The sequence below is a fragment of the Ceratotherium simum genome, chromosome 16 (genome assembly GCF_057802395.1).
Source record: "Ceratotherium simum simum isolate JZ-2026a chromosome 16, ASM5780239v1, whole genome shotgun sequence".
Taxonomy (NCBI): Eukaryota; Metazoa; Chordata; class Mammalia; order Perissodactyla; family Rhinocerotidae; genus Ceratotherium; species Ceratotherium simum.
In genome coordinates, this window is record NC_141915.1 from 62255307 (window position 1) to 62283127 (window position 27821).

At 45.1% G+C, this 27821-nt stretch overlaps 1 protein-coding gene across 1 annotated transcript; it reads right to left on the minus strand.

Moving 5' to 3' along the window:
- Positions 1–27354, minus strand: WDR45B (WD repeat domain 45B). The gene is made up of 10 exons (XM_004432892.3): positions 27183–27354; positions 21775–21849; positions 12929–13030; positions 8573–8660; positions 7416–7510; positions 4488–4678; positions 3571–3656; positions 2463–2564; positions 1855–1976; positions 1–1444 (listed from the first exon to the last, which is right to left on the minus strand). Exons 1-10 carry the CDS (start codon positions 27247–27249, stop codon positions 1338–1340), a joined length of 1035 nt encoding a protein of 344 aa, XP_004432949.1. The 5' UTR covers positions 27250–27354; the 3' UTR covers positions 1–1337.
- Between the last annotated feature and the right edge of the window lie 467 nt (positions 27355–27821).

Here is a 27821-nt window from a genome sequence, read left to right on the forward strand (position 1 = left end):
CCGAGTACAACAAAATTAGTCACTTTTATTTAAAAGAAACATTACAAATAAATGTGCAAAATTAAATTTCATGATTAAATACACAAAAGTAACATGCATACTTTACATTGAAATCTACATACAAAGTTAGTTGATTACATGACAGTAAAAGAAATGACAAAACGGAGAACTTGCTGCTGCAGATTTTAAATGTTTGCAACCTGAAATCACAACCATAAAATTAAGTTTCTTTAAAGGTAATTTAAGAAAATTAAATATAAACTCAAGTAGTACTAACAATATAGAGCCCATAACCTATTTTAGTTACCAAATGTTAAAAACCGTGATGTGCCTTTCATTCTCAAAACGTTAGTGTGCAGCTATTCTTAGAAACGCTGGGGAGAGAAAACGCCGGAGAGCAAGGCAAGTGGAAGGACAGGCACCCCACTCCCACGGACAGAAACCAGGCCCTGCGCTGGAGAGATGGTGGTGCCCCCTTCACGTCCTCTAAATCAAGTGACGCTTTCTTCTATGACGAAATGTTTGAAGTCTATGTGTTCCTCTGTTCCCTAAACGTAACGGAAACTTTTAACGGGAGTTTCACCAGGAGACCACAGGCAACGCTCAGAGCGCTCTGCTCGCTGGGTGGGCCTGGCGCCTGCCTCAACTCCAACAGCTCCAACAGAGAGACATGCGCACACAACCAAGCACAGGTTTACCACAGCACAGGGACAACCACGATGCGGGACTCACAAGGGAAACGCATACCCTGTGTTCTCTAACATGGTTGTGTCTTTCTTCTTCAGGTTCACGCAGGAGGAGGAATTCCTTTCTCCTTTTCTAAGGCCAGATGCTGGTATTATTCTATTTAAATCTGGATATAATGTAAGAGTTAACATTTACACATTTGTTCATTTACCTATTATAGACTCAATAAAAATGATGGAATCTGTTGTCAAAAACAAATTTTGATTTGTCCATCCTTTTCTTAACCCAGTCCCTAAGTCTGTATGGAGCCCCCAGCTGTAGGTGGAAGGATGCTGTGCGACCACTAAAGCTAGTGTCATGGTGGAACTAAAGGTAACAAGCCAGCAGTCAGGCACAAGCTGCTCAGAGACACTTGAGTGTCTGCGGTGCCTTGATGATTATTCTTTCTTTAGCACTGGAAATGGGAAGCCTTGTTTAGGAAAACACACAACCACATATGGCTTTGAGACCAAGGTCCCCCGGGACAGTCCCTCCAGCCTATTACCCACAAGGGCCAAGGGCACCAGCACCAGCCCCAAGAGGTTGAGGGGCACACTCAGCGCTTTGGGGGGCGATCGGCCATGGGTGTTGATTGCACTCTTGGTGAAGAGTCACAGCTTGTCGTCAGTCATTTCTAGAAACTGCGCGTAGACGTCCCGGAGGCACTCCCCCTTGGGGTTGAAGAGGAATTTGTAGTAGCTGCCATCTGCACAAATCGCTGGGACAGAGGAGAACACATCACTCAAGCATCTCTTCCCCAGAGTTAAAAGCAAGCAGCCCTCACTGAGCTGAGCTGAGCTGCTTCTCAAGAGTGACTGGGAGCAGCGACGGGCTCCCCTTCCTTACCGAGCACACAGGTGGCCAAGAGTCCCAACTACTGTGGAGACATTGGCAACAGGAAAAATCCTCTTTGGTCATCAGTTCAAAAATCAAATGATCTGCCCCAACGATTTCCTGGGAAACCCTTGGAGGGTAGGGAGCTGATAACATCTGAAATGGCTGTGCAGACCCCGAGTGGGATGCACTGCTCCCCCAAGAGAGAGAGAGGAAGGGGCCATTAGTGGGGCTGGTGTAGTGCTGACACAGCTGGTGGTGGGGGGGACATTCTCATCTGGAAGGACCACTTACCAACGACAGCGTTTGGCTCTGTTCCAAAGGCACAAATGCATGGAGAGCCTGAGGGAACCTGAAACTTGGAAAAACTCCACTTGGAACTGAAGTATTTTGGAAGGAAACTGGCTGATGCCAAACTATGAAGACAAGGAAGAAAAGGAAGGAAGTTACATTCACATAAAGTTAAAAAGATACTGCTCTCTTTAATACAGTCTTAGCCTTAATGATCTAATGTCTATTTTTGCTTTTAATTTTTTATTTCTCACATGAAAAAACTAAGTCTATGCAAATGGTTTTATAATAAAACCAGAAACCAATTAGCACCACAAGGGGCACAGTTTTCTACTGCCACTAAGTTAATTTTCTGAACACAGCAAACATAAGGACAGTCATTAAGTTCAGGACCAAGTTCTCAATCATGGAAGGTGCCTGGATGCTCATCAAACATCTTCTAAGGAGTTCACATTAGTGAAGTAAAGATGGCACTGCTGTAGCATCAAATACTTTGCACTGATTTTCAAAGAATCAAATGAACAACCAATGAAAGAGATCCTGACTGTGACTTAATCCTGCATTTGCCCACACTGAAACAATGTTAGTTCTTTTAATGTTGGGAAACCTACCTAGACTGTTTATTCCTTTTTGGATCTTCAGCAGCAAAAATGTGCACTGTGCCGTGGTCACTGGACACACAGATGAGGGATGCATCCTGATTGAAGCTAATGCTGCCGAGAAAGCAGAAGCAGCTCGGTTACAGTGTCGATGCAGAGGAGCCCAGCCCCAACCGCAGCAACAAGCCATGCAAGCTGATGCCTCAAACCAAATACCTGGCCTTCCCGTATTCAAGACAGCAATTTTAAGAACAATTCCCTCTTTAAACGGCCGACAGTGCTCACATGGAACCAGAGGTCTAAGGTGGGCATGACCCAGCGTGCCGCGGCTGGGCCCCTGCTTGGGCGCACTCACAAGGCTGGATGCCAGGGAGAGCAACTCTGCATCCCTGGGGCCCTGAGGCCATCCACTTAGGTGGGAACTCCTCTCCAACAACCCCGGCCCCTGGAGGCACAGGCTGCCCCTTTGGAGGTGGGCATTCCTAGGCTGGGGCACGCACCTGCTCAGCTGGAGGGGCCCTGAGAACAGACAGACAGAGAGCATGCTGCTCACCACAGGGCCCCACAGGCACATTCTCTAAATTCATACATTAAATATGTTTTTATCCCAGACCCAAATACTGCTCAACACCTGCAAAGGCCACAGATGCAAAGAATGAAATCCTGCCCAAGCTGGGGTCCAGCCACTTCAGTACAACAGACACCATGGGGTGTGGAACAACTATCATACAGGAAGCAGTTCAGCCTCTCAAAGGAGGCTGAAGGAATGACAGGTGAGCTAACAAGGTGTCTAGTATTTGCCTTAAAATACTACAGAAAACTAAGCTGAAGCGATAGTGAAGACATGAAATAAAACTGCATATAGTGATAAATGCTAAAGCAGGGCGATGGGTTAACAGTAGTTAACTATAATATTCTTTCTACTTTTGTGTATATTCCCATAAGAAGAAGTTAAAATTAGTGATAATAAAACAAGCTGAAACCCGACCTCCTAGCAGCATGGTAGCCTCCCACCTGCCTCAAGGGGAGTCATGACTCTCCCTCCAAATCACATAGGGCCCATTTCCAGGCAGTCAGACCAAAGCAATGGCCTTCTCCAGGGTGAAATGTTCATCCTTACCAATAAATATTAGCTGCCTGAGATCCTCTTCGTAGTTCCTGGATTAAATGCCCTGATGAAGTATCAAATATTCTTATAAGGGTCCCCTTTGAAAAACAGTGAAGTGTTTCATTATCAAAGATTCACAACTTTTTAGTTAGTTTTTTGAAATGATTTATATTCAAAAACCCATTAGCCCATAAAACCCTCCCCCAACTCACCCACATCATCTAAAACTCAACTTTTCCCTCTGCCATACCCGAGATCAGGACGGCCCTAGGCAGGGGCCAGAGAGGGTAAAGGAGACCTGGAGCCCAGGTCCATGGGCATCAGCCTCCTCTAACCCTGTACATCTGCTTCCTGGCAGAGAACCGAAAGAACACAAGGCCCAGGCTGACCCATTCGCTGAGTGATGTCGGTTCGCTGCCTAGAGAAACGGCACTGGGGCCGGCCCCGTGGTGTAGTGGTTAAGCGTGTGTGCTCCGCTGCTGGTGGCCCGGGTTTGGATCCCAGGCGCACACCGATGCACCGCTTGTCAGGCCATGCTGTGGTGGCGTCCCACATAAAGTGGAGGAAGATCAGCACAGATGTTAGGCTCAGGGCCAGTCTTCCTCAGCAAAAAGAGGAGGATTGGCATGGATGTTAGCTCAGGGCTGATCTTCCTCACACACACATACAAAAAGAAATGGCATCTTACTCATAACGCCCACAGCCAGATAGAAACACCAGCACTGTAATTCTGCTGCCAAAAAGATGAGGCACGAACAAATAAAATGACTTTTTATTGTCAACTACAACTCATTCCCGAGAGAAGGTGGCTAAGAATCTGCAGGGAGTCAGAATCCTCAGGGAAGGGCCGGTTTCCTGCGAGGACACACGGCAGTCCTAAGGAGCGCGAGGGAGGTACATGACCTCAGTGAGGGGGAACACGCACTCACTTTTTCAGACGCCGTTGCAATTCTTGTTCCTTGCAGGTTGAGAGCAACACAGCTCAGGACACCTTCATGGGCAGGAATGTCCACGGGCGGCTTCTCGGTGCTAGCCAGGTCCACGAGCTGCACGTGGCCCGTGTGCGTGCCCGGAAAGGCCAGGAGGGAATTGTTACTATTGGGGCAGAGGACACAGAGGCCTAAACAGAGACAGAGAAACCCATCAAGGACTCAGGACCATTTTCAAAGCCCCTGCTTCCGCACAACCAAAACCTGCTCTCTGCCCTCCAGTTTCCAAGAAAAAATAAGAATTATTCATGGGTTTCCATTTATATCAGAATCACAAAATCCTTCCATTGTAAAGAGTATCAGAGAGCCAAGCAAAGCTACCTCCCATGAGACCACCTCATAATTGGAAACATCTGCTGAACTTATTATTGAATAAACTTTACCAAATGTCTGTCTTCCGTGGTGTCAGCCACTGACAATGCAAAATTGTAAAATCTAAAAACTACCCCATTAACAACAGCATAAAAAATCCAAAATATTTATAAGTAAATTTGACAACAGATATATAAGACAGCGTAACACACTGCAAAGAAGAACCAGAGCCCCGACAGATGGAGCACTGTGCCATGACCACCAGCTGGAAGCCACCTTTATCGACAGACAGTGCAGTCACAACGAAAACTCCACAGGCTTTGTTTAAGAAATGGACAAGCTGATACTAAAGTTACAAGGAAAGACAAAGGTCCTAGACAGTCAAAAAATTTCTTGTAAAATAAGAATAAGATTGGAGGGGCCGGCCCCATGGCTTAGCGGTTAAGTGCGCGCGCTCCGCTACTGGCGGCCCAAGTTCAGATCCCAGGCGCGCACCGACGCACTGCTTCTCCGGCCATGCTGAGGCTGTGTCCCACATACAGCAACTAGAAGGATGTGCAACTGTGACCTACAACTATCTACTGGAGCTTTGGGGAAAAAAAAAAAAGAGGAGGATTGGCAATGGATGTTAGCTCAGAGCCAGTCTTCCTCAGCAAAAAAGAGGAGGATTAGTATGGATGTTAGCTCAGGGCTGATCTTCCTCACAAAAAAAAAAAAAAAAGAATAAGATTGGAGGACCATGCTACCTAATTTCAAGGATTTTTTTTAAAGATCCAGAAATCAAGGCAGTATGGTATATAAGGACAGAAACACAGACCACTTACACTTACTGGATCAGAAGAAAAGTACCAAGGTAGTTCAATGCATAAAATATAGGCTTTTTAACAAGTGGTACTAGAAACTTGATGTCTATATAGAAAAGACAGACCTGGGCCTTCGCCTCACGCCATATACAAAAATTAACTTGAAATGAATCAAAGACCTAAGATCAAAAGCTTTAAACTTCTCGGAAGGAAACATAAAGAAAATCTTTGTTATGCAAAAGGCCACAGACTGAAAATATCTCCAAAGTATGACAGACAAAGGGCTTTATCTAGAACATATAAAGAATTTTTACAAATCAGTAATAAGATAATTTTATTTTATGTATTTATATTTTTATTTTTGGTGAGGAAGAACAGCCCTGAGCTAACATCCGATGCCAATCCTCCTCTTTCTGCTGAAGAAGACTGGCCCTGGGCTAACATCTGTGCCCATCCTCCTCCACTTTATATGGTACGCCACCACAGCATGGCTTGACAAGCGGTGCATAGGTGTGTATCCGGGATCCGAACCTGCGAACCCCAGGTCGCCGAAGCGGAGCACACGCACCTAACCGCTGCGCCACCGGGCCAGCCCCAATAAACAACTTTAAAAATGGGCAAAAGAGTTGCAGACACTTCACAAAAGAAGACATAGGAATGGCAGTAAGCATATGAAAAGATGTTCAACATCACTGGTCCTCAGAGAAATGCAAACCAAAACGACAGGGAGATACTATGACCGCACCCACACTAATGTGTCACACAGACGGACAACACTTAGTGCTGGCAAGGGTATGCTGCAGCTGGAATGCTCATAAGTCACTGATGGGAACGCAAGATATGGCCACTCTGGAAAACATTTTGTTAGTATTTTATAAAGTTAAACATATAATTACAATATGACCCACCAATTGTACTCCTTGATATTTACCCAAGAGAAATGAAAACATGCCCATGCAAAGATCTGAATGTGAACAGTCAAAGCAGCTTCTATTCATAATAGCAAAAAAAACTAGTATGGATAACAAGTGTGGTAAATCTGTACCAAGGATTATTACTCAGCAATAAAAAGGGGCAAAATAATAATATACACAAAACACATGAAGGAATCTAAAAAATACTAAGCTAAGAGAGACACCAAACACATCTGGAAACACAAAACTAGAGGGTCAGGTGGGGGAGGGGACCACCTGAGGAAACTTTTTTGGTTGATAGGACTGTTGTCTTGACTGTGGTGGTAGTTATACATCTGTTTACAGTAAATAAAACTCATTAAAATGAGTGAGTTTTACATAAATTATACCTCAATAAATCTAGGAGAAAAAAACAAAAATTTTAAAAAGAAATTAAGATGATATAATGAATAACAAAGTCTGCCACAAGCAATCCTCCCTCCAGAAGAAAAAAGGGAAGGAAATGCCTCAGAACTTAACAAAAACATGATTCCAGGGCCTACCACAGAGCTCCTGAATGGCTGACAATCACTGTGAAACAGTCCAGTGAAAGCTCCCCACAATGACTCTGATAAGAGGGCTGGTCTCAGAACCACTGCCCAGGAGGCTGGGCTGTGGAAAGTTCACCCGGGAGGAGGTGGAGCAGGCCAAGGGAAGAGATGCAGAAGGAAAGAGCCCTTAATGCACCTCAGGACTCCTCACCACACAGATAAAGACCCGCCAGCACAGGTCAGCGCCCCTGTAGGGACTGGACACGAGGAAGCCAATTTCCATCGTCACTCCTTCTCTGAATTTTTTACCTTTAGGATTATAGCAGGTTTCAAAGACGTGCAATTGATGGGGATTGTGTGTGAACGTAAACACCTTAATCATGGAGTCCAAAACAACCACAATTCTGGAAAGAAAAAAATACAATTAGCACTCCTCTCCTCCAAAGTGAAACTCAAACATTTTGTGATTTTTGTTCTTATCATTTTGAAACTTAGAAACACTCCAAACACCACATACAAAAAGGATCGCTCATTCTTCAGTCAGGGCCCCTTACGGGCGAGGTCTTTGGAGGAGGGCACTAATGAACATGCTCCTCTCACCTGTGCAGAGGCCAGCTAATAGACCTTTCTGAGGTTTCAAGATATATTATCTTCAAATATTCCCTCTGGAGAAAGACCCAAGTAGAACACATGGGGCAGAAATTATATTTCTATATGTTTTTAGATATGTCTTGATAATTTAGAAACATTAGGAAGTGGAAGATCCTTGACTTGGCTCGTTTTTGCATTATTAAGGGCCCCTAAATACTGACATTACTGGAAGGAACACCTACGAACGGGGGATGACAGACCCCTTTTTACATTCAACTTGTTGAGTATCTTTGTCCTCCCACAGTTGAGTATAATAAATCATACCAAATTAAAATCCAACTTAATGAAGCTTTGCTCTATCTTGCTCAACATACTGGGAAAAAACTTCTATATTCTCTTAAACACCATGAAGGCAATGGCTGAGAGAGAAACCTGCTACTTTCAACAGACGAGGTTCAATGACACCTTCTCGCTAAGGAGTTTCTGAATTTTCCTTTACCTTCAAATTGAAAACATTTATTGAAGCAGCATTTGGAAAAGAATGGACTTAGAGTGAGACAATTCAAGGTCCAAAATGCATGTCCTCGTCTGCACCTGTTAGATGTTCCTGAAGTACTGAGAGCCAAGGGCTTGGTCCATGGCAGGCGCACTTCATCTATGCCCACTGACTAGATGGAATTAGATGGATAAAAACCAGGGCCTTTAAATGATTCTTGGAAGCCAATAAAACATCCTTATATCCTTTGGGTTATAAACTACTGTTATCACATTTTAATATATCATTTTCCTCAACACTTTTCTTCCTCCTATACAGTATTTCAGCCAACTTCAAAGAAAGTGACTGTTCCACTTTTAAAATTAGATACCAAACATACCTATCTCGCCGCAATTTGACTGCCTTCACTTCTGTAGAAAATTCTATTTCAATAACAGTCTTCTTTTTCAGGTCATCCCAGATCATCACTGAAATGTCAGAAAGGATTTAACGAACACAATAATAAATAGGCTACAGTGCTGGGTTGTTAAGGCCACTTCTGAAGGAGTCCTTACCCCACAAACACCTGACCAGGTAGAGGTGTTGCTCTCCCACTAGGAACTACTGTCTCCCTCCCTCCCAGGTCTCAGACCACCTCCTACTCACAATTCTCCTTCTCTGGCAGCCCGGTGGTCACCTCCTCTCTCCCTTCCCTCCTCTTTCAGCACTCACCTGCCTGGTCAACATCTCAGGCAACCAATCTCTGCCTCTCTCTGACACACACATGTGTGCACACACATTCATGCACACTCTAATCTCTTTCCCTCTTTTCAGGCAAACTTCTCCCCACCTCTCTTTCCTAGGTTTCACTTGACTGAGACACCAACCAAGCCTAACCACAGTTACTAAGTATGAAAAAGGGTTGTTTTCTTGTGGAATCAGATGGACAAAAACCAGAGCCACAGATTTCTCAACCCCACCCTGACTGTTCTTACTCTTGCTCAAGCTCAGAAATGTCTTCTGTCTCGTCTTCTTCCTCACACTGCAATATTTTATCATGATGGATTAGTAGTTTGTGTCCTAAGGGCTGAGATAATTTACAGATAACCTTTGAGGAAGAGCCGAACAGCACTGTGCTTGGGAAGAGGCACAGGGAGTGGGGTATTCACCCATTTCCATCTTCACTACTAGGAAAGCCATCTACGAAGGGTGTGAGGTGAGAGAAAGTAAGTCTTCCTCACAGTCAGGTCGTGGGCAAGGTGACCAAGGATGGAAGGGAATGAACATTTCCCTCAAAGTCCTGATGCCATGACCAACACGAGTCCTGGAAGATGGATTCAGGTGTAAGTTTTGCCAGAATGGACTAAGTGACCTAAATTTCAAATCAAGAGATAATTTAATACCAGCCTGCAAGAATTACCAAACTTATTCTTAAGTAACATAAAATTTACTTACTATTGAAGAGGTTAATTAAAATTTATGACCATTCAAAAAGGAAGCAGTTTTGTTCTTCTTACTCCTTTAAAATACCATCTTTGTTTCTCCTCATTTCTTTATTTAACAAACCTCTTCTCTTCATTTGACAAATCTCTAGAGTCAGCTCCTCCTTAAATGCACTAACATGTTAGTAAGTGGAACAATCACCTCAGTCAATAGAGTTACCTTATTGAAAACAATAAATTTCCAAAACCAGAATGTTCACAACATTCTGAGCAAAGGACACTTCTACTCTTGCACTTGTAAAGTGATTCAAAAGTAAACTTCCCTGGCTCTGCTACCTAACACCAAAAAGTCTGCAATTCAAAACAAATGCAAACCGGCCCAAGCAGACAGAAACCCACAGATGAGCGATGTCAAGGGTGTCACAAATCTGGGTGAATTCCATTTTCAGAAATTTCTGGAAAAGGCATGATGAAGCCCCAAAGGTAGCAGCACAAATTCTTGTTCTCAAAAGAAAAGTGACCAGATGCAACACCTTGGGTAGTGACAAAAATCCAAGGACTTAACATGGAGTGACCGTTAACTCCCCATTTGTGAAGCAGGGAAAATCCCACTGGCTTCCGAGGTCTTCGAGCTGCCTTCCTGTGGTGTGCTGGAAATTTCAAAGATGCTGTGCAGGATTCTGTATGTCTGTCTTTTAACACAATTCCTGATAGCAAAAGGTGTACTGTCACATGCCGTATAACAACATTCCGGTCAATGATGGGCCCACAGATGGCGGTGGTCCCAGAGAGTAGTACCATACAGCCTAGGTGTGTCGAGGCTACACCATCCAGGTTGGTGTAAGTACACTCTGTGATGTTCGCAAAATAATGAAATCGCCTGATTTTCTCAGGACGTGTCCATCGGTAAGTGATGCATGACTGTATTCAGTAATTCTCCTTCCTTTGTCCTCTAAGCTCTTGACTAAATGAAAAGGGCTTTCTGCTCTGCCTGAACAGCACTGAGCAGTTTCCGTTAGAACTCAGCTGGTCTCACTGTGACAGTCTGTCTCCTCCAGTCTTTTTTTATTCTGTTTTTCACAAACCAAAGACGCTAGACTCTTTACATTTCAACAGCATGCATCTTTATTTGTACTTATTAAAATATTAAGAGTAAATTCAAGAAGTAATTATGATATTATTGAAAAAACACGTTTAATCTTACAAAAGCTTAAGCAGACCAAATCCTTATTTTAAAATTGCCTTTAGCATTCTATAATAAGTAAATTTAAATTTTACTCAAAATTTTCTGTTAGAAAATTGCTTTCTTCTAAGTCTATAAAATTTCTGAGACTCTTCCACTTTTGGGACTCTTTTTTTTACTGAGAGTAAGACGTTACAGGTGAAGGAGACCCCAGAGATTATCCAGTCCGACTGCTGCCTTGAGAGAGCCCCAGGGGGGGCCACTCCCCTAACAGTGCCACAGGTGGGGTCAAGGGAAGCTGACACACCAGGTTCCTGATTCCTTTTCCTCTTCAACGATCAATAAAATTCTTCGTGACAAGACAAAAACTGATCCTGCAGTAGGACTTCTGCCCATCCCCAAGAAGCCCAGGTAAAGTAATTCTTATTCCATTGTAAAACCCACCCCTGCTCTCTCTCCAAGCACAGTTGCTTCCATTTCACTTCTGGGTGGCCTCTTCCAGGACTCACAGCCACGGGCGCTGCTCATCTGGGCCATGCTGGCAATGACCTGGACAGCATTCTGGGCTTTGTGCTCTTCAGCCTCTGTGACGACAAGCTGGAGAGGCAAGCGTACCTGCTCAGCTGCTCAGAAGGGGTTATCAGGGCGAACCCTTACCTGAGGGCAGATTCATAGCATCCATCAGGCTCCACTGAGAACTGCGAGCCTGGGCCCCAGAGCCTGTCAAGGCTCATCTAGAACTCTGTGCCTTTCTGTGCTCTTGCATCAGGCCTGGGCTACCCCTTGCTGCACGCTCTCAAGCAGACCTCCTGCTTCCGCCCACGGCACCTCCTAGAACACGTCCTACCCTCGTCTTTACTCTTTGTTGGGAGACTTCCCTCACTACCCACCAAACTTTGAAAGAGAGTGACCTCCATCTCCTCCACCACCACCCACCCACTCTGGAACCTGTCACCAGTGGGCTCCAACTCAACAGTCTTCCAAAGCCGCCAGTGGTCACCCAGGTCACCAGGCCCAGTGGCTTTTCTCAGGCCTCATCCTCTTCCACTCATCTCCAGCATTTGCCTCTGATAACCACACTTGCTCCTCTCTCTACCCTGTCCTGTGAACAACGGCTCCCATTTCTGCCTCCAACCTCTGGTGTCTCTTCACTCAGTCTTACACACTGCTTTAGACTAGAACGTTCCTAAGATCTGATGGCACTGCCTTCCTGACCACACCCTCACCTGGTCTTCAAGGCCCCCCGGATCTGTCTCCAATCCACCTGCCACCCTCTGCTGTTCAACTCTCCTTTCCCCAGTTTCTTTCTCTTCCCTCGACATCTAGTTTGCAGGCATGAAGTGCACAGCTGTCGTTGGTAAAGTTTCTCCCTTACTTAAAAAGAACCAGACCTTTTACACTGCAATCTCTTTGAAGGCATACAAACTCACACATACATACCAAAGACAATATCCCGAAACCTAGAGACAAGCTGGTTTTTTGTTCCACATGGAAACCAAATTAGTGTTTCTGTGAGTCAATGGCACTTTGTAAGAAAAGTAACCTGCCTACACCTTGCTTTAAAATGCACTCATGGGGCCAGCCCGGTGGTGCAAGCGGTTAAGTGTGCGCGCTCCGTTGCAGCAGCCCAGGGTTCACCGGTTCGGATCCCAGGTGTGCACCAACGCACTACTTGTCAAGTCATGCTGTGGGAGCGTCCCATATAAAGTAGAGGAAGATGGGCATGGATGTTAGCCCAGGGCCAGTCTTCCTCAGCAAAAAAAGAGAAGGATTGGCAGATGTTAGCTCAGGGCCGATCTTCCTCACAAAAAACAAAAAAGCACTCATGACATTTATGATGCCCACCCACAGGAGAACAGCCAGAACGAAATGGGGTCCAGAGGCATGGCGTGCCCCTATTTCCAACATTCACTGAAAAGCAGGTGACTGCGTCGATGAGAACAAGTGACCCTTGTCATGCATTTCTCCTGGGAACAGCAAAGACCAGACGCTCTCCTCATGGATGCTTTAGTCCTTCATACCTCACAGGACTACAGAGAATGCCAAGTGTGGCCACAGACACAAAGATGTTCTAAAAGTTCAAGACACCGCTACACGTGAGGCGTAAATATTAAATGCACGAGTACTTTACCTTTGTTGGGAGGGTACTTCGGCTTTTTCCCACCACCAACTAAAGCTAAATAGTTGCAGCGAAATAACATTTCAACATGGCCAACTCCTCCTTCTAGAAATTCTGAAATGACATTAAAAAGAAGTTAGTATGCATATGTTACAAGAAAAAAAAAGAAGTGAAAACCTAACATTCAGTGTGTGATATTTAATCACAATTTATATCTAACTACTGTCAGAAATGAAAATGGTGATTGGCTAGGAAAAATAATTAGCTACAGGTTTCAGAGTTCTCTCAGCATCCTGTCATCATGAACTGTGTTTTCATGAATAAACACCAAGCACAGAGCATCCTAAGAAATCAATACAGTAAAATGTAAGAAATGTCTAAATTCATATTTTAAGGTGTAGTGAAATCTAAAAAAGCATGCTGAATGCTTTAATACACAAGCTGAGTTTCTTTTTGATCATTTTAAACACCTCTTCCACTGAAGTCTGAAATGCTCATAAATGTTCATGAACTATGTTGAGGGAAAAGTCAGCCGATTTTCAGAGGTCCTCCATGACAGTTGGCAGGCAATGGGAACCCTGACGAGAAGCCTGGGGCTCAGGAAAGCAGACCTGACTCTGGGGTGTTTATGTTGCAGAACAGGACTGCCCCACCCAGCTTCCTCCAACAGTGCACTCTGGTCTGTAATGACCGTGAGCTCCTGAGCAAAGCAGAGGGCAAGTGAGGAGCCAAAACCTCTGAAAATTAGAAGTTAACCTAAGAATCAACTTCTACCTGTGCAGTCATAGCTGCACAAGACAATTCCAAAGTTCATCAGCTTGTTCTAGAAGAAACTTAAAATCCAAGGTCTAGTAGAAACCCTAGAAAGGACTATATATTTAATCTTATCCATAATGAAAACAGCTTTTCTTATAAACAATTTAGTAGTCCTCTGACACACAAGCTACGTCAAAGTAATTCTGCATTTAATAGGATGTGGCCACGGTCCAAATTCAAACGACCACAACGGCCCATCCCTTAAACAGCACTCCCCCTCTCGGTTGGGTGTGTGGCTTCAGATCCAAAAAAGCCCAGGGCTCCTTTACCCCACAGCACAGGACACCACCTCCAGCAACTGAGGCCACTACCCTGGTTCCCACAAACTCATTCACCACGTGGTAGGAAGAGGAACTGCCAGTCAACATGTAGTCTTAGCCTTTACACTCTTGAAAGCATTAATGAATGGATTGTAACAGACTAGAGCTCAGTAAAACTTCTAATAACCAGGTACTTAATAAACGCTGACCATCCAGTGGGGGAAAGGACAGTCTCTCCAACAAATGCTACTGGGAAAACTGTACATCCACATGCAAAAGAATGAAGCTGGACCCTTCACTTACACCATATACAAAATTACCTCAAAATGGGTTAAAGACCTACACATAAGATCTAAAACTACGAAACTCCTAGAAGGAAACACAGGCAAAAAGCTTCATGACATTGGACTTGGCAGTGATTTCTTGGATATGACATCAAAAGCACAGGCAACAAAAGCAAAAGTAGACAAATAGGACTACATTAAACTTAAAAACTTTTGTGCATTAAAGGACACAATCAACAGAATGATTGAAAAGGCAACTTACAGAATGGAAGAAAATATTTGCAAATCATATACCTGATAAAGGTTAATATCCAGAATATATAAAGAACTCCTATAATCCGACACTAACAACAACAAAAAAATCAAATAACCCAATTAAAAAATGGGCAAAAGACTTTAATAGACATTTCTCTAAAAATGACAGTGTCTGGGCCGGCCCCGTGGCTTGGTGGTTAAGTGTGTGCGCTCCGATGCTGCGGCCCGGGTTCGGATCCCGGGCGCGCACCGAGGCACCACTTCTCCGTCCATCCTGAGGCTGAGTCCCACATACAGCAACTAGAAGGATGTGCAGCTATGACATACGACTATCTACTGGGGCTTTGGGGGAAAAAATAAATAAATAAAATCTTAAAAAAAATTAAAAAAAAATAAAAAAAATAAAAATGACAGTGTCCAACAAACATATGAAAAGATGCTCAACATTTTCCACATCCTCACTGAACATTAGAGAAATGCAAATCAAGACTACAATAAGTTATTACCTCACACTCATTAGGATGGTCACTATCAAAAAACTAGAAAATAACAAGTGTTGACAAGGACATGGTCCTGTTGGTGCAGCTGCTATTGAAAACAGTATGGTGGTTCCTCAAAAAATTAAAAATAGAACTACCACATGATCCACTAACCCCATTTCTTGGTATATATACTCAACAGAATCGAAAGCAAGGTCTCCAAAAGATGTTTTCACACCCATGTTTATAGCAGCAGTATTCACAACAGCCGAGAGGCAGAAGCAACCCAAATGTCTATGGAGGGATGAAGAAAATGTGGTCTATCCATACAATAGAATATTATTCAGCCTTAAAAAGGACAGAAATTCTGACACATGTTACAACATGGATGAGCCTTGAGGACATTACACTCAGTGAAATAAGCCAGGCACAAAAGGACAAATACTGTATGATTCCACTTAGATGAGGTCCCTAGAGTTGTCAAATTCACAGAGACAGAAAGTAGGACGGTGGATGCCAGGGGCTGGGAGGCTGGGAATGGGGAGTTAGTGTTTAATGGGGACAGAGTTTCAGTTTGGGAAGATGAAAAGAGTTCTGGAGGTCTGTTCCACAACAATGTGAACATACTTAACACTACTGAACCGTACACTTTAAAATGGTTGGTAAATTTCACGTTATTTTTTGTGTGTGTGTGAGGAAGATCAGCCCTGAGCTAATAACCATGCCAATCCTCCTCTTTTTGCTGAGGAAGACTGGCCCTGGGCTAACATCTGTGCCTGTCTTCCCCCACTTTATGTGGGACACTGCCACAGCATGGCCTGACAAGCGGTGCGCTGGTGCGTGCCGGAATCCGAACCCAGGCCACCAGCAGCTGAGCACGCATACTTAACCGCTATGCCACAGGGCCGGCCCCTCATGTTATTTTTATTTAATCACAAAAAAACCCAAAACAACAACAATGCAACCAAACGAATGTTGCCATTCAGGAACAACTCTGTCCTCAAGGATGTTAGTGGTATAACTACTCCTCGGTGCAGGTTCAGTAGTAAGTTATAGAATCAAATCTATTAAGAGCAACCCGCGGGGGCCAGCATGGCATAGTGGTTGCGTTCGGTGCGCTCTGCTTCGGCAGCCCAGGTTCCCGGGTTTGGATCCTGGGCTTGGACCTACACCACTCGTCAGCCATGCTGTGGTGGCGACCCACATACAAAATAGAGGAAGACGGGCGACAGATATTAGCTCAAGGTGAGTCTTCCTCAGCAAAAAAAGAGGAAGATCGGCAACAGATGTTAGCTCAGGGCAAATCTTCCTGAGCCAAAAAAACAAAAAAGCAACCTGCGAATTATGTCAAGAGGTAACTGACATATTCTTTAAACACCATCCAAGAGAGAATGTTTAATAGTATTATAAACGACACTACATGAGCACTGAGACTTTAAACTTAATGCTGGATTTGTCAGAGTCATAAGTCTTTTCAAGTTCTAAAATGTGATTTAGATGTGATTCAAGATGTGATTCAAGCTAATGGGAAAATGAAGAAATGTCAGCGGGCTACAATAACCTCTGAAATGTGACCCAGACATAGAGAACCAATTAGATGAGGATGTGAAAAATGAGAACTGAAGTACTGCACATGAGGAAATCACTGAGGGCCAGTCCCGTGGCTCAGCGGTTAAGCGCGCATGCTCCACTGCTGGCGGCCCGGGTTTGGATCCCGGGCGGGCACTGACGCACCACTTCTCTGGCCATGCTGAGGCCGCATCCCATATACAGCAACTAGAAGGATGTGCAGCTATGACATACAACTATCTACTGGGGCTTTGGGGGGAAAATAAATAAATAAAATAAAACCTTATTAAAAAAAAAAGAAATCACTGAAAAATTTTTTAAAGTCCATTAGGTTCTGTTCCACAGTTTTTAAAAAAGTTTTAATTTAAATCATACAGGCTGGGTTTTTTCTCTAAGCCTCTTTCTAACAAAAAACAGTATTTTATAAAATCAGAAATATCTCATTTTACCTCGATGCCTATTTCTGACTCTTTGATGCAATAAAAAAAAAACGATGTCAAGTTACAAGGATTTAAGAGCTAAGCACTAAGACAAACAAGCAGTCACCAGCATAAACACATACGGTCTCTGGGCTTTAACTGTGGAAAGAAAAAGAGAAAAGCAGATTTTTCAGCATCAACTGAAGAGGCAGAGAAAGTGAATCTAAGGCCTTTCCTAAGAAGAAACCCCAAACTCTAGGTGAATCAGGGAGGACTTTTAAAATCTCCCCACACCCCACTGCTGTGAGCCCAGAAAGCACCTTCCACACCATCTGAGAGTGTCTGACCCCCAACCTGCTGCAGCTGGAGAGGAGGTGTCTCCCAAAAGGAAGCCCGAGGTTGCAATCAGAGGCTCCAGTGTCCCAGGCCCCAATGGTTAGTACTGGCTGGGACTGAAAGGATACAATGGGCATGGCTTTTACAGAAAAAGGAGAGATGGGCCCAAGGATGCAGATTAATATCCACATCTCTCAAAGTGCCTGAGGCCTGGCGGCTGTCTGTACAGCCCACTAAAACTGCACAACTAGATGGAGTAAAGCATCAAACAAGCACCCAGTCAACTTCACTGATGAAAACTTCAGGCACAAATCAATACCTGACAGGTCCCACTCTACCAAGAGAACCTACCTCAAAAGATGAGAAACTAAAAGAAAATGGAGGGAGGGGCATCTGAGTGTCTGTGTCACTTCCATTCCACTAAGAGAGGCTCAAAGAACTAATTGCTTTATACAAAAGGGGAAACACCCATTCCAGCGCTTGAGGGCAATATCACGGAATAACAGTTTCCCTGCAATCCCCTATCTCCTTCTTCCTTATTTCTGTGGAGTTTTCTTTTAATGGAAATATCTTAAAGTATTTCTCATTATAAAAAGTATACATTATCACTATAAAAATAAAGCAACACAGAAAGGCATAAAGTAGAAACCATTGTTAGTGATATCGTGCGTGGACTTGTGACCTTCCTGTGCACAGACACTCGGTTCCTACTCTATGAAATGGCACGGTCTATACTCTTCTCATCTTTCCCTGTAACAGCGCCACAGCCCTCTCTTCACATCAGGGTTCACTGATGGATCTCGGTATTTTTACCGTAGGAGCGCACCACTGTAAGGATGTGCCATAACCAAATTAATGATGTTATAATGACGGTCATTTAGGGACCCCCCCCCCATTTTTCACTATTAGAAACAGTGCTGCAAGTAATATGTTTACACAATCATCTGGTGTCTTTTTTCCAATATTCTCCTTCAGAAAAAAATCCTTTAAGTATAATTGTTGGGTCAAACACACACAGTGTGTGTGTGTATAAAATGAACACATTTGGCCAAATGACTCTACAAAAAGGTTCTACTAGTTTAACCTTGTACCATCAAGATTATGAAACTGCTTCTCCACACCCTCACCAAAGCTACACACTAACTGGGTAACATCCCCCTTACAGCAATCAGCTCACTCCCCTCCATCTCATATGCTTCCCATTTCTCTCTAGTCCCTTCACCCCTGACATGCTGGAGTGACCACACAGAGCATGAAGCTCACACAACTTTCTGTGAAATGAGACATAACGAGGATCATAAGTCATAGGTAAGGCCCCCAACAAAGTGTCAAGTCAAGCAGGTTGCTGGACTGAGTAAGGCCAGGAATTGTGCACAAACAGGTCACCTCTTACTTTCAGATACCTGGTGTCTTGTTCATCACTATATCCCCAGCCCCTAGTGCAGCACCTGACTCCAGGAGGCGCCCGGCCACCGCCCAGTGGGCTCAGGAACGAGCAGCCCTCACCTGCTGCTCCACCTCAGTCATGCAGCATTCCCTCTAGGTCTCCATGTCTGCTCTACTTCCCCACACATGGTTGCCAATGTTACATGTGTGCACTCTGGCCACATGGAGGGAGAGGTAGGTGGGGCTGAAGACAAGGTAACACCCTGGAAACCCTCTGCCTGCCTTGCAGATGGTGCTAGCTCGTCAAGCGTGAGCTACACAAGTTCTAGTCACCTTTGCAATACAGTAAAGTTGTTTCTAAATGAAGAGTGGAGTTGACTTTTTAGGCGTACTCTATATTTCTATAACCACTGGATATAATATTTTATCCAAATGTATAATTCTTAACAGATCTTTATTTGTTCAAATCATGATGGATGGACCTTCTTTCTAATATACGCTTAGATGTGTGTGCGATATATGTAAATCAGAGTCCTACACTTTGACCACCCAGCATCACTAGGAGAACGGCAGACAGGCTGCATTACACAAGTCCAGGGAATCCTCTGCCTGGAGCAGAGCAATGCTGCTCTGACGGCTGAGCAAACCCACTCCAGGTTTGCACAAGATGCAGGACCTACAACACCTTGGAGGGAGGTGGGAGAAAGCTGCCCCCCAGTGGAGGCCCAGGGATCCCCAAGACAGCTTCCCGGCACTACCAGCTTCCACTCTCTGCCAGCGGTGGGCGCACCTGGGAGAGGCACTCTGTTCATGGCCAATCATGCAGTCTCCTTACTCAGTGCCACAGTCACTGGAGACACAGCGGAGAGCCCAGATCTAGAACGACCGTTGCAATGCAGGCGCACTGCCTTCCTCATTTAGGAAAGCAAACCACAAAGATAAAAAAGGAACAAGGTCAAGTCTTCCGCCTGTTTTCTACGGTTGAGTTGTAAGTTGCCATAAATGTAGCAGATGAACCTGTGAGTGCATGTGGGTGAATTTCTTACAACGCACCATCAAAAAGCATTGCACCAAATTCACTACCAGCTAAGCTCAAGGACAGCCTGTCCCAGACAATGCAGCCAAGCAGTGAGAGTGAATAACACACGCACTGCAGCAAGACAACAGCAAACCTTTCTGGAACATAGGAGTTTTAGATGTTTCTTGTCTAACTTATTTTTATTATAAGAAATCCTGCATTTATTGTAAACATTTAATTAATTAGGGAGCAGTTGTTAATACGCTAATGATTCAACTTTGAAACTAACATCTATAACTCCTCTCTTAAGTTTCTGGGTCAACTTAAGTAGAAAGTATCCTGAAATTTGCAAGTCAAGCTATTTCAAAATATTTTGTAACTTTTCTAAGTGTGTATAAAACAGAGTTGTCTTTAAATCACTATGCAACCCAAACAGAAGTCAGATACCTGGAAGACTCCCACCACCGCCTGTAAAACTCACTGATCCCACTCACTCACTCTGTTAGAGTAACACTGCCGCTACCACAATAATAAATTATGAGGCATGGGGCCCGGCTGGTGGCGTAGCAGTTAAGTTCGCATTCCAGTTCGGCGGCCTGGGCCTCACTGGTTCAGATCCTGGGTGCGGACCTACTCACTGCTCATTAAGCCATGCCGAGGCGGCATCCCACAGAGAAGAGCTACAGCTCTACAACCACGATACACAACTATGCACTGGGGCTTTGGGGAGAAAAAAGAAAAAGAGGAAGATTGGCAACAGATGTTAGCTCAGGAAAAAAAAAAAATTTAAATAAATAAATTATGAGGCACAAGCTTACACAGCACTTACTGTGTACCAGGCACTGATCTACGTGTTTTACACATTCTAATTCACTCATCTTTACAATAACTTTAGGAGGTAGGCAGTTGTCCTAATTTTGAAACCAAGAGAAAGTAAGGAATTTGCCCACAGTCACACAGCAACTTGGTAAGGGGCAGAGCCAGGATTCGGGTCTAGAATCTCAGCCCCAGGACTATGCTATATTTCTCTAATAAATGCAAGTTACAGACCTCAGCTTACAGAATAAACTCGATATAAAGCACCACCTACTGCTTTGATACCAGGGTTGTATGGAAGATTTTACTTGTGAAGGGGCTCCACTGCCATATGAGTTGTTAAAATGGAAGTGGGATGTTTAGTGGAGCACCAGGATGCAGCAACTTCCTCTTACAGATGAGAAACAGTTCTAGCATCAAAAAATATAACTTGCGCATTGAATAAAAACCAAAACCACAACTGCAGTAAGAAATAGGATGTTTTTCATTTTCTGTAATTTATCTGAGATTTATTCATCTGTTGGCAGTGCTTGATTCTCCCAGCAGGTTAAGGATAGGAGATGACAAAAGCTGAAGAAAAATATGTAGGAGGAAAAAAGAAATTGAAAAAAATTCTACCTCTAACATTTTTTCCTGTCAAATGGGAAAAGGACCACCGTTATTTTATTTTATCAATAAAATTCCTGATTCCAGCTTTTGAAAACTTGTATTCCATGAAAACATAATTTAAGATATCGAAATAAGTAAACAGAAGCAACTATACTTTATTGCTATAAATAATATTTTCTAAGTGTTGGTCATTTACCAAGAGTTAAGAGTCCCACATGCTGTAGTTAAACCCATCATTTGAATTCTTCACAATTTACATTCAACAGGAAGAGTGACAATGGCTTGCATCAACTACACCTTGTTCTTCCTGTAGAGCTAGCAAGGACTGAAGACATAGGGAAAAGATACAAGTCGTTTCAAAGTTGATAATTCACTGGAGAAATCACAGTCAGGCAACGCCCACTGAGTCACCACTATATCCCTGCACAGAGTCCAGCACCTGTAGAAGCTCAATGAAAGAAAGAGGACAGCTCTGTCCAAGTTGATGGAGGGCTGTGAACCCTACTTACTTCTCAAAACTAGCCAGCCCCCTCCCTCCACGTGCAAGATAAAATTTAGACTCTTTGAGGGGTGGAAAGGGGAGAAACCATGAAATGTCAGTTACTCCTTACCTTGTTTCTCTTTTTCTTTTAGTGGATCGGTGTTATAGACTCGGAATCCATTTTCCATCCCACATGCAAAGCATCCTAAAGTGTGAGAGAAACACATTAATCACCTCGCTGGGGTGTCCACTTAGGACCCAGGCCTGGAGCAGCAAAAGGAAAGAAAGGTCTGGAGAAAGCAGCCTCTCCTAAGAACTCCTGCGGATGCTCAGGCCCCACAGACACGGTCTGCACACGCCACAGCTACTCCCCTCAAAGACTGTTATTAAAGGATGTGCACGTCCTAGCACATTCTCGGTCTGTCGTTTAACATGCAAAGGAGCCTCCGGAGTCACTCACTCCAACTTCCCACTTCAGGGCCCTTCTGCAGCGTTCCTGTGGACCAGGCTCCGCTTGAACACAATTCCAACAAGAGGGGCTCACCGGTTACCTCCACGAGCCACTCTGCCACAGTGCATTTCCCTCAACACTGGCTTCTTGCTAACGCTCGCCACTGCCTCCCCCTTCCCAACACCTCTCAAGCGCTGTGTGTCAGCTGCCAAGTCCTAGGGAGGCAACAATGAATAAGAAAGCCCACGTCTCCTGGAAGACAGCCACAGTCACAGCAGGTGTGGACACTCCGGGTTGCGGAAGGAGAGGAAAGGGCTGCCACAGGATAGTCTTCTAGAAGGCAGCTCTGAGGTCTCCCATGACCTCACTCCCTCCTGTAAATAATCCTAACTCCTTAAACCCCTGTCATGACCGCCAGTGACCCAGGTCACCATCTCCAAGTCACATGGCAGGTTGTTAATGGTCCAATTAAAGGCACTGTCAGGAACTGAAGGAAGCACTCAAATTTCAAGATGATCCTATGACCCGGACTCCATTCACCTTAAGTGCAACCCAAGGGGCCGGCCCAGTGGCGTGGCGGTTAAGTTCACGCGCTCCGCTACTGGCGGCCCGGGTTCGGATCCCGGGTGCGCACCGTCACACCGCTTGTCGGGCCATGCTGAGGCCGCATCCCACATACAGCAAGTAAAAGGATGTGCAACTATGACACACAACTATCTACTGGGGCTCTGGGGAGAAAAAAGAGAAAAAAAAGGAGGAGGATTGGCAATAGATGTTAGCTTAGGGCCTACCTTCCTCAGCAACAACAGAGGAGGATTGGTGTGGATGTTAGCTCAGGGCTGATCTTCCTCACCAAAAAAAAAAAAAAAAAGTGCAACCCAAGACCACATTCATCTCCTTAAATGCCACCATGTCCGACTGTTGGTTTATGTGGCTAGAAGGAGAAAAACCAAACTCTCCAATTCTTTTTCACAAGACACGCTGCAAAGCCTGATCCCTCACAGCAACTGCACAACTAGTGTGAATGCCAATTCTACTGATTTCCAGCTTTGGAACCACATTACTCTATTCTATCAGCTACCCTTCCAAATGTGAAAAGCATGCTTCTATCTTTTGTCCAAGTTACTTATGAAACCACAGAACATGACAGATTCAAGGACCCAAGGCAGCTACCCCAGTGAGTTGTAGACTGTGTTCTGTAATCAACTCTCAGGCTCTGAAATGCACTTTATCTGGGCCTGGAGTGTGAAACACACTTGAAAGTGCGACATTATTTATTATCTTGTAACTTATTCTGGGTTGTAACTCCCTCTTTGTGTTATTGGAATCATGTAATCTGGACAGAGATATCAGAGCTTTGTTTCCCAGAAAATATTGAAATAATATAGTAGTCAAATCTTTTTCCTTTCTCTCTCAACGATTGCATCTTCCCTGAGTTTTAAGCCTGCACCTACCTTATTTGTCTGCACCAGAACACATATATTTCTGACAGACTTGTATAAAAATATATAAACAATCTTTATAAATCCACAAGAGAAAGGCAGACTCCAACAGAAAAACTGGCAAAAGACTTGGACATTTCGTAAAAGAGAATATCCAAATGGTCAGTAAACATACAGAACCAGGGAAAAGCAAATACAGTCTCACACACACCACTATGAAATCTACGCCCCCGCCAAAATGATGGAAAATACCAAGTGTGAGGTGGGGTACAGGCACAATAACTCTCAGACCTGCTGGTGGAGGGCAAACCAATAACAACCACTTTGGAAAACTGTTTGCACTATCTACTACAGCTGTCAATTCTACTCCTAGGTATATATGCCTTGCAGAAATGACAACATATGTTCACCAAAAGACATGTATTAGAATGCTCATAGCAGCACAATTATAATAGACAAAAAGTGGGACTCTACCCAAATGCCCACCAATGGTAGAATGGATAAATGAATTTGATATATTCACACAAAATAACACTATACATCAATGAGAACGATCTACAACTGTACTCAACAATATGGGAAAAAACTCCTGCAAACATGATGTTGAATAAAAAAGCCAGAAACAAAAAGAAAGTGCAGAGACAGGCAAAACTCATCTCTGCTGTCAGAAGTTAGATTGGGACAGTGACCGGAAGGAGCATAGGGTGGCCAGGTATGTTTGGTTTGGAAAATTCATCAAGCTGAACACTTAGGATATGTGCACTTTTCTGTAAGTACAGTAAACTTCAATAAAAAGTTAGAAGAAAAGGTACAACAAACACCAAAAGGTTGAAAACCACTCTCTAAGGAGGCTAGGCATCATCCTTGCTATCTTTTTTTCTTTTGGATGATGAAACTGATTTTACTTGGTTATACAAAAGCTGGCATTAATCTTTCTATCCTTGCCATCTTAACAAAACTTTTTTCTACAGAGAGACCCTCAGCCCAACAGCTGGTGACCTTACACACCCCTGGGACAGCTGGCAGTGCAGCAACAGGCCAAGGGGATCACTGCAGGGCATTCTTCTATACGTGCACTACATGGAGTCCACATGCAAATACTCCCCCACACACTGGGGGACCACAGTGAAGTGGGGCAACGAAGACAGTCTGTGGCCTCAGGTCTTGGTCCAGGCAGGACAAGCCACTATGCCGAGAAAGTGTATATACTCAAACACCTGTGCTTCCCGTGGGAACAGAAAGAAAAACAGGCAGCCAGCTTATAGACATCAACATATCAACACCTAAGAGTCTTCAAGACTGCAGTGCAAATTACCTTTTGGAGAAGACAAGTCAAAAGTTTGAACAATTTAAAATTATGAGCAAACATCCTTTTAAAAATAATTTCTAGGGGTGGGCCCCATAACCTGGTGGTTAAGTTCATGCACTCCCTTTCAGCGGCCCCAGTTGTGGCCCAGGTGCAGACCTACACCACTCGTTAGCCATGCAGTGCCAGCAACCCACGTATAAAATAGACAAAGACTGGCACAGATGTTAGCTCAGGGCGAATCTTCCTCAAGCAAAAAGAAAAAAGAGGAAGGGCCAGCCCCGTGGCTTAGCGGTTAAGTGCGCCCGCCCCACTACTGGCGGCCCGGGTTCGGTTCCCGGGCTCGCACCAACTCAGCGCTTCTCCGGCCACGCTGAGGCCGCGTCCCACATACAGCAACTAGAAGGATGTGCAGCTATGACATACAACTATCTACTGGGGCTCTGGGGGAAAAAAACAAAACGAGGAGAAAAAAGAGGAAAACTGGCGACAGATGTTAGCTCAGGACAAATCTTTGTCAGCAAAAAATAATAATAATAATAATTTCTAAGCCTACAGTTGCAATGAGAGTGTCAAAAATGCTGAGAGTAACAATTAAAAACAGTATAAGTAAAAACAAAATATAATAAACTCCACCATCCGGCATATATTTATATTATAGGGAATTAACCTAAAGGTAACCAGAAGCTTAAGTATAAATTATAGCATATATCTTTTTTTTTTCCAAAAACACTGTAAGGTTTATTTATAATTTGTTACAATGAAATAAGCTGGCTTTACAAAAGCACATTTTTCAGACAATTGAAATATATCCATTTAAAAGCCAAAGCTGTCTTTTTAAAATAATCTTTGATGAAACCTTTATACAAATATTATAACTTTCCTGGTTTCTTAAATAATCAGCATCATTATGAGCCTCAATTATTATACTGAAACTTAACACCAAGATTCCCCATTTGGTATTAAGGCAGGTATATAACAATGACTTTTTGCATTAAATGGGTTCAAGCTTTTTGTTTTCCTAAACACAAAAGTTATCACAAAAGTTTTTATAGTTCTCTCTTCCCTCCCTTACTATCAGCCAGCCATCTCTTTTCATTGAAAGCATATTTTCTTAAGGAGTTGTTATATCATTGTTAATTCCTTAATGAGTTGTCAATTATTATCAAAACCTCTTAAAAAACCTACTAGCCCTCCTCTCGTAATCAAAACTCAACTGTTCAGCCACATATTGCCCAACGTCCAACATCTGGCTCCCAACGCCTAACTCACTGATCCTAAATATGTTCCTCCACAATCCCTGCAGCGGGACCGAACCCAAACCACCTGCGGTCACCCAGCGGCTTGTGCCCACACCCTTCCCGACCTTCCCTGGTCTAACTGCCACCTCCTCCAAGAGCCCCTCCATGACCCCAAACGCCAGAAGTAAACTTGCCTCCTCCGAGATGAAACTTTCCCGTGCCTGTCTTAGGCTCGCACATTTTCTACCTGTCTCCTCAATTCTTAGACGTATCTGAGCTCTCCCGACACCATACTTAACTACCCCTCAGGGCCCGGCACACCGCAAGGAGAGCCAGGCAGTCCTGCACCGTCTAGGTAATGCTATCTTCACAAATGCGGACCCTACAGCTTTGACTCTCTTCAAAAACAAAACTTCCAAAGCCACACACGTAAAGCCTCTTGGAAGCCGGTCCCCGAGGAGCAGCTGCTACTCCTCTTCCTCCCACGGGGGAGACTGGGCAGAGTCCCAGCTCCTGCGGCCCCACCCCTCCCGCGCCCCGCGGCCTTCCCGACGCGGCCGCAGGAGCGGCTTCAGTCTCCCCGGACCACAGCAGGGTTCCATTTCCCCCCAAGGCACACGTACTCCTCAGTCAAGTCCTTAACAGGAAAGTCCTCTGACTTCACTGAACAAAAAGAAAAGGCCGTGAGGAGGCGTTCCTTCAGGGACCGTTTCCGACGAAAACCAACAGAAAAGGCGAGACCCGGCCCGGTCACTAGGCCTGCGGGGGCCGCCATGGAAGTCGGAGCAGGCGGCGGAAGAGAAACCCCAGCGTCTTCCGACTCGACCACAGCTCTCGTGCTTAACGATCCTAACCGCGCAGGGAGAAAACGGAGTGGGAGCCCGCGGGCGCGAGGATGCGGCCGGAGGGGGACCCGCCGCGAGTCTGTCTGCACGCCTCGAGCGGGAGCGGCGGCGCGAGGCCCGGGCAGGACCAGGCCGGACGGGACCGGGAGGCAGGGCCAGGGACCGCCCCGGGGAAAGGCCGGCCGGGGGTTGCGGAGGGGAGCACGGCCGGGTGGGGGACCCCGGGGCCCGGCGCGCGCAGGGGCGCCCTCACCGTGGTCCTGGTTGAAGCCAGCGTAGAGCAGCCCGTTGCCGTGGGGGTTGCACGGCAGGAGGTTCATGACGCCGACGCCCCTCAACGCCTCATGCCCCTCGGGAGACCGAAGCTGGGGTCCCGTCTGGCCGGCGCGGAGGCCGCCGCGGCCGGAAGCGAGGAGCGGCCGTGCGTGCGCGCGCAGCCAGAGAGCCGCGCAGCGCCGAGCCCATCCACCCGCGGACGACCAGGGCGGGGACGGAGCGCCGAGAGCATCACGTGCGCGGAGGCGGGGCCGAGTCTAGGGGCGGGCGGACCTGAAGAGGGCGTGCCCGCGTCGGGGCGGGGCCTAGCCCGAGGTGGGCGTGTCTGCTTTTGGGGGCGGGGTCTGGACGGAGGGAGGGCGGGACGCGTCTGAGGGCGGGGACCACCTGCGGGGGCCAGAGACCCTGAGGACGACCGACCCCAGGAGGGGTGGGGATTCAAAGAGGCAGCCGAGCCCCGGGCCCCTCATGAGCAGGCGGGGCCCAGAGCCCCGACAGTAATTAGAGCTCCCCCAAGAAGTCATATAAGTTAAGTGTAAGAGATTTTTCTTGTTTTTAATCGATTAGAAAGATAAAGTAAGTAAAAATAGTAACAAGGCATTATGGGATTTTTAAC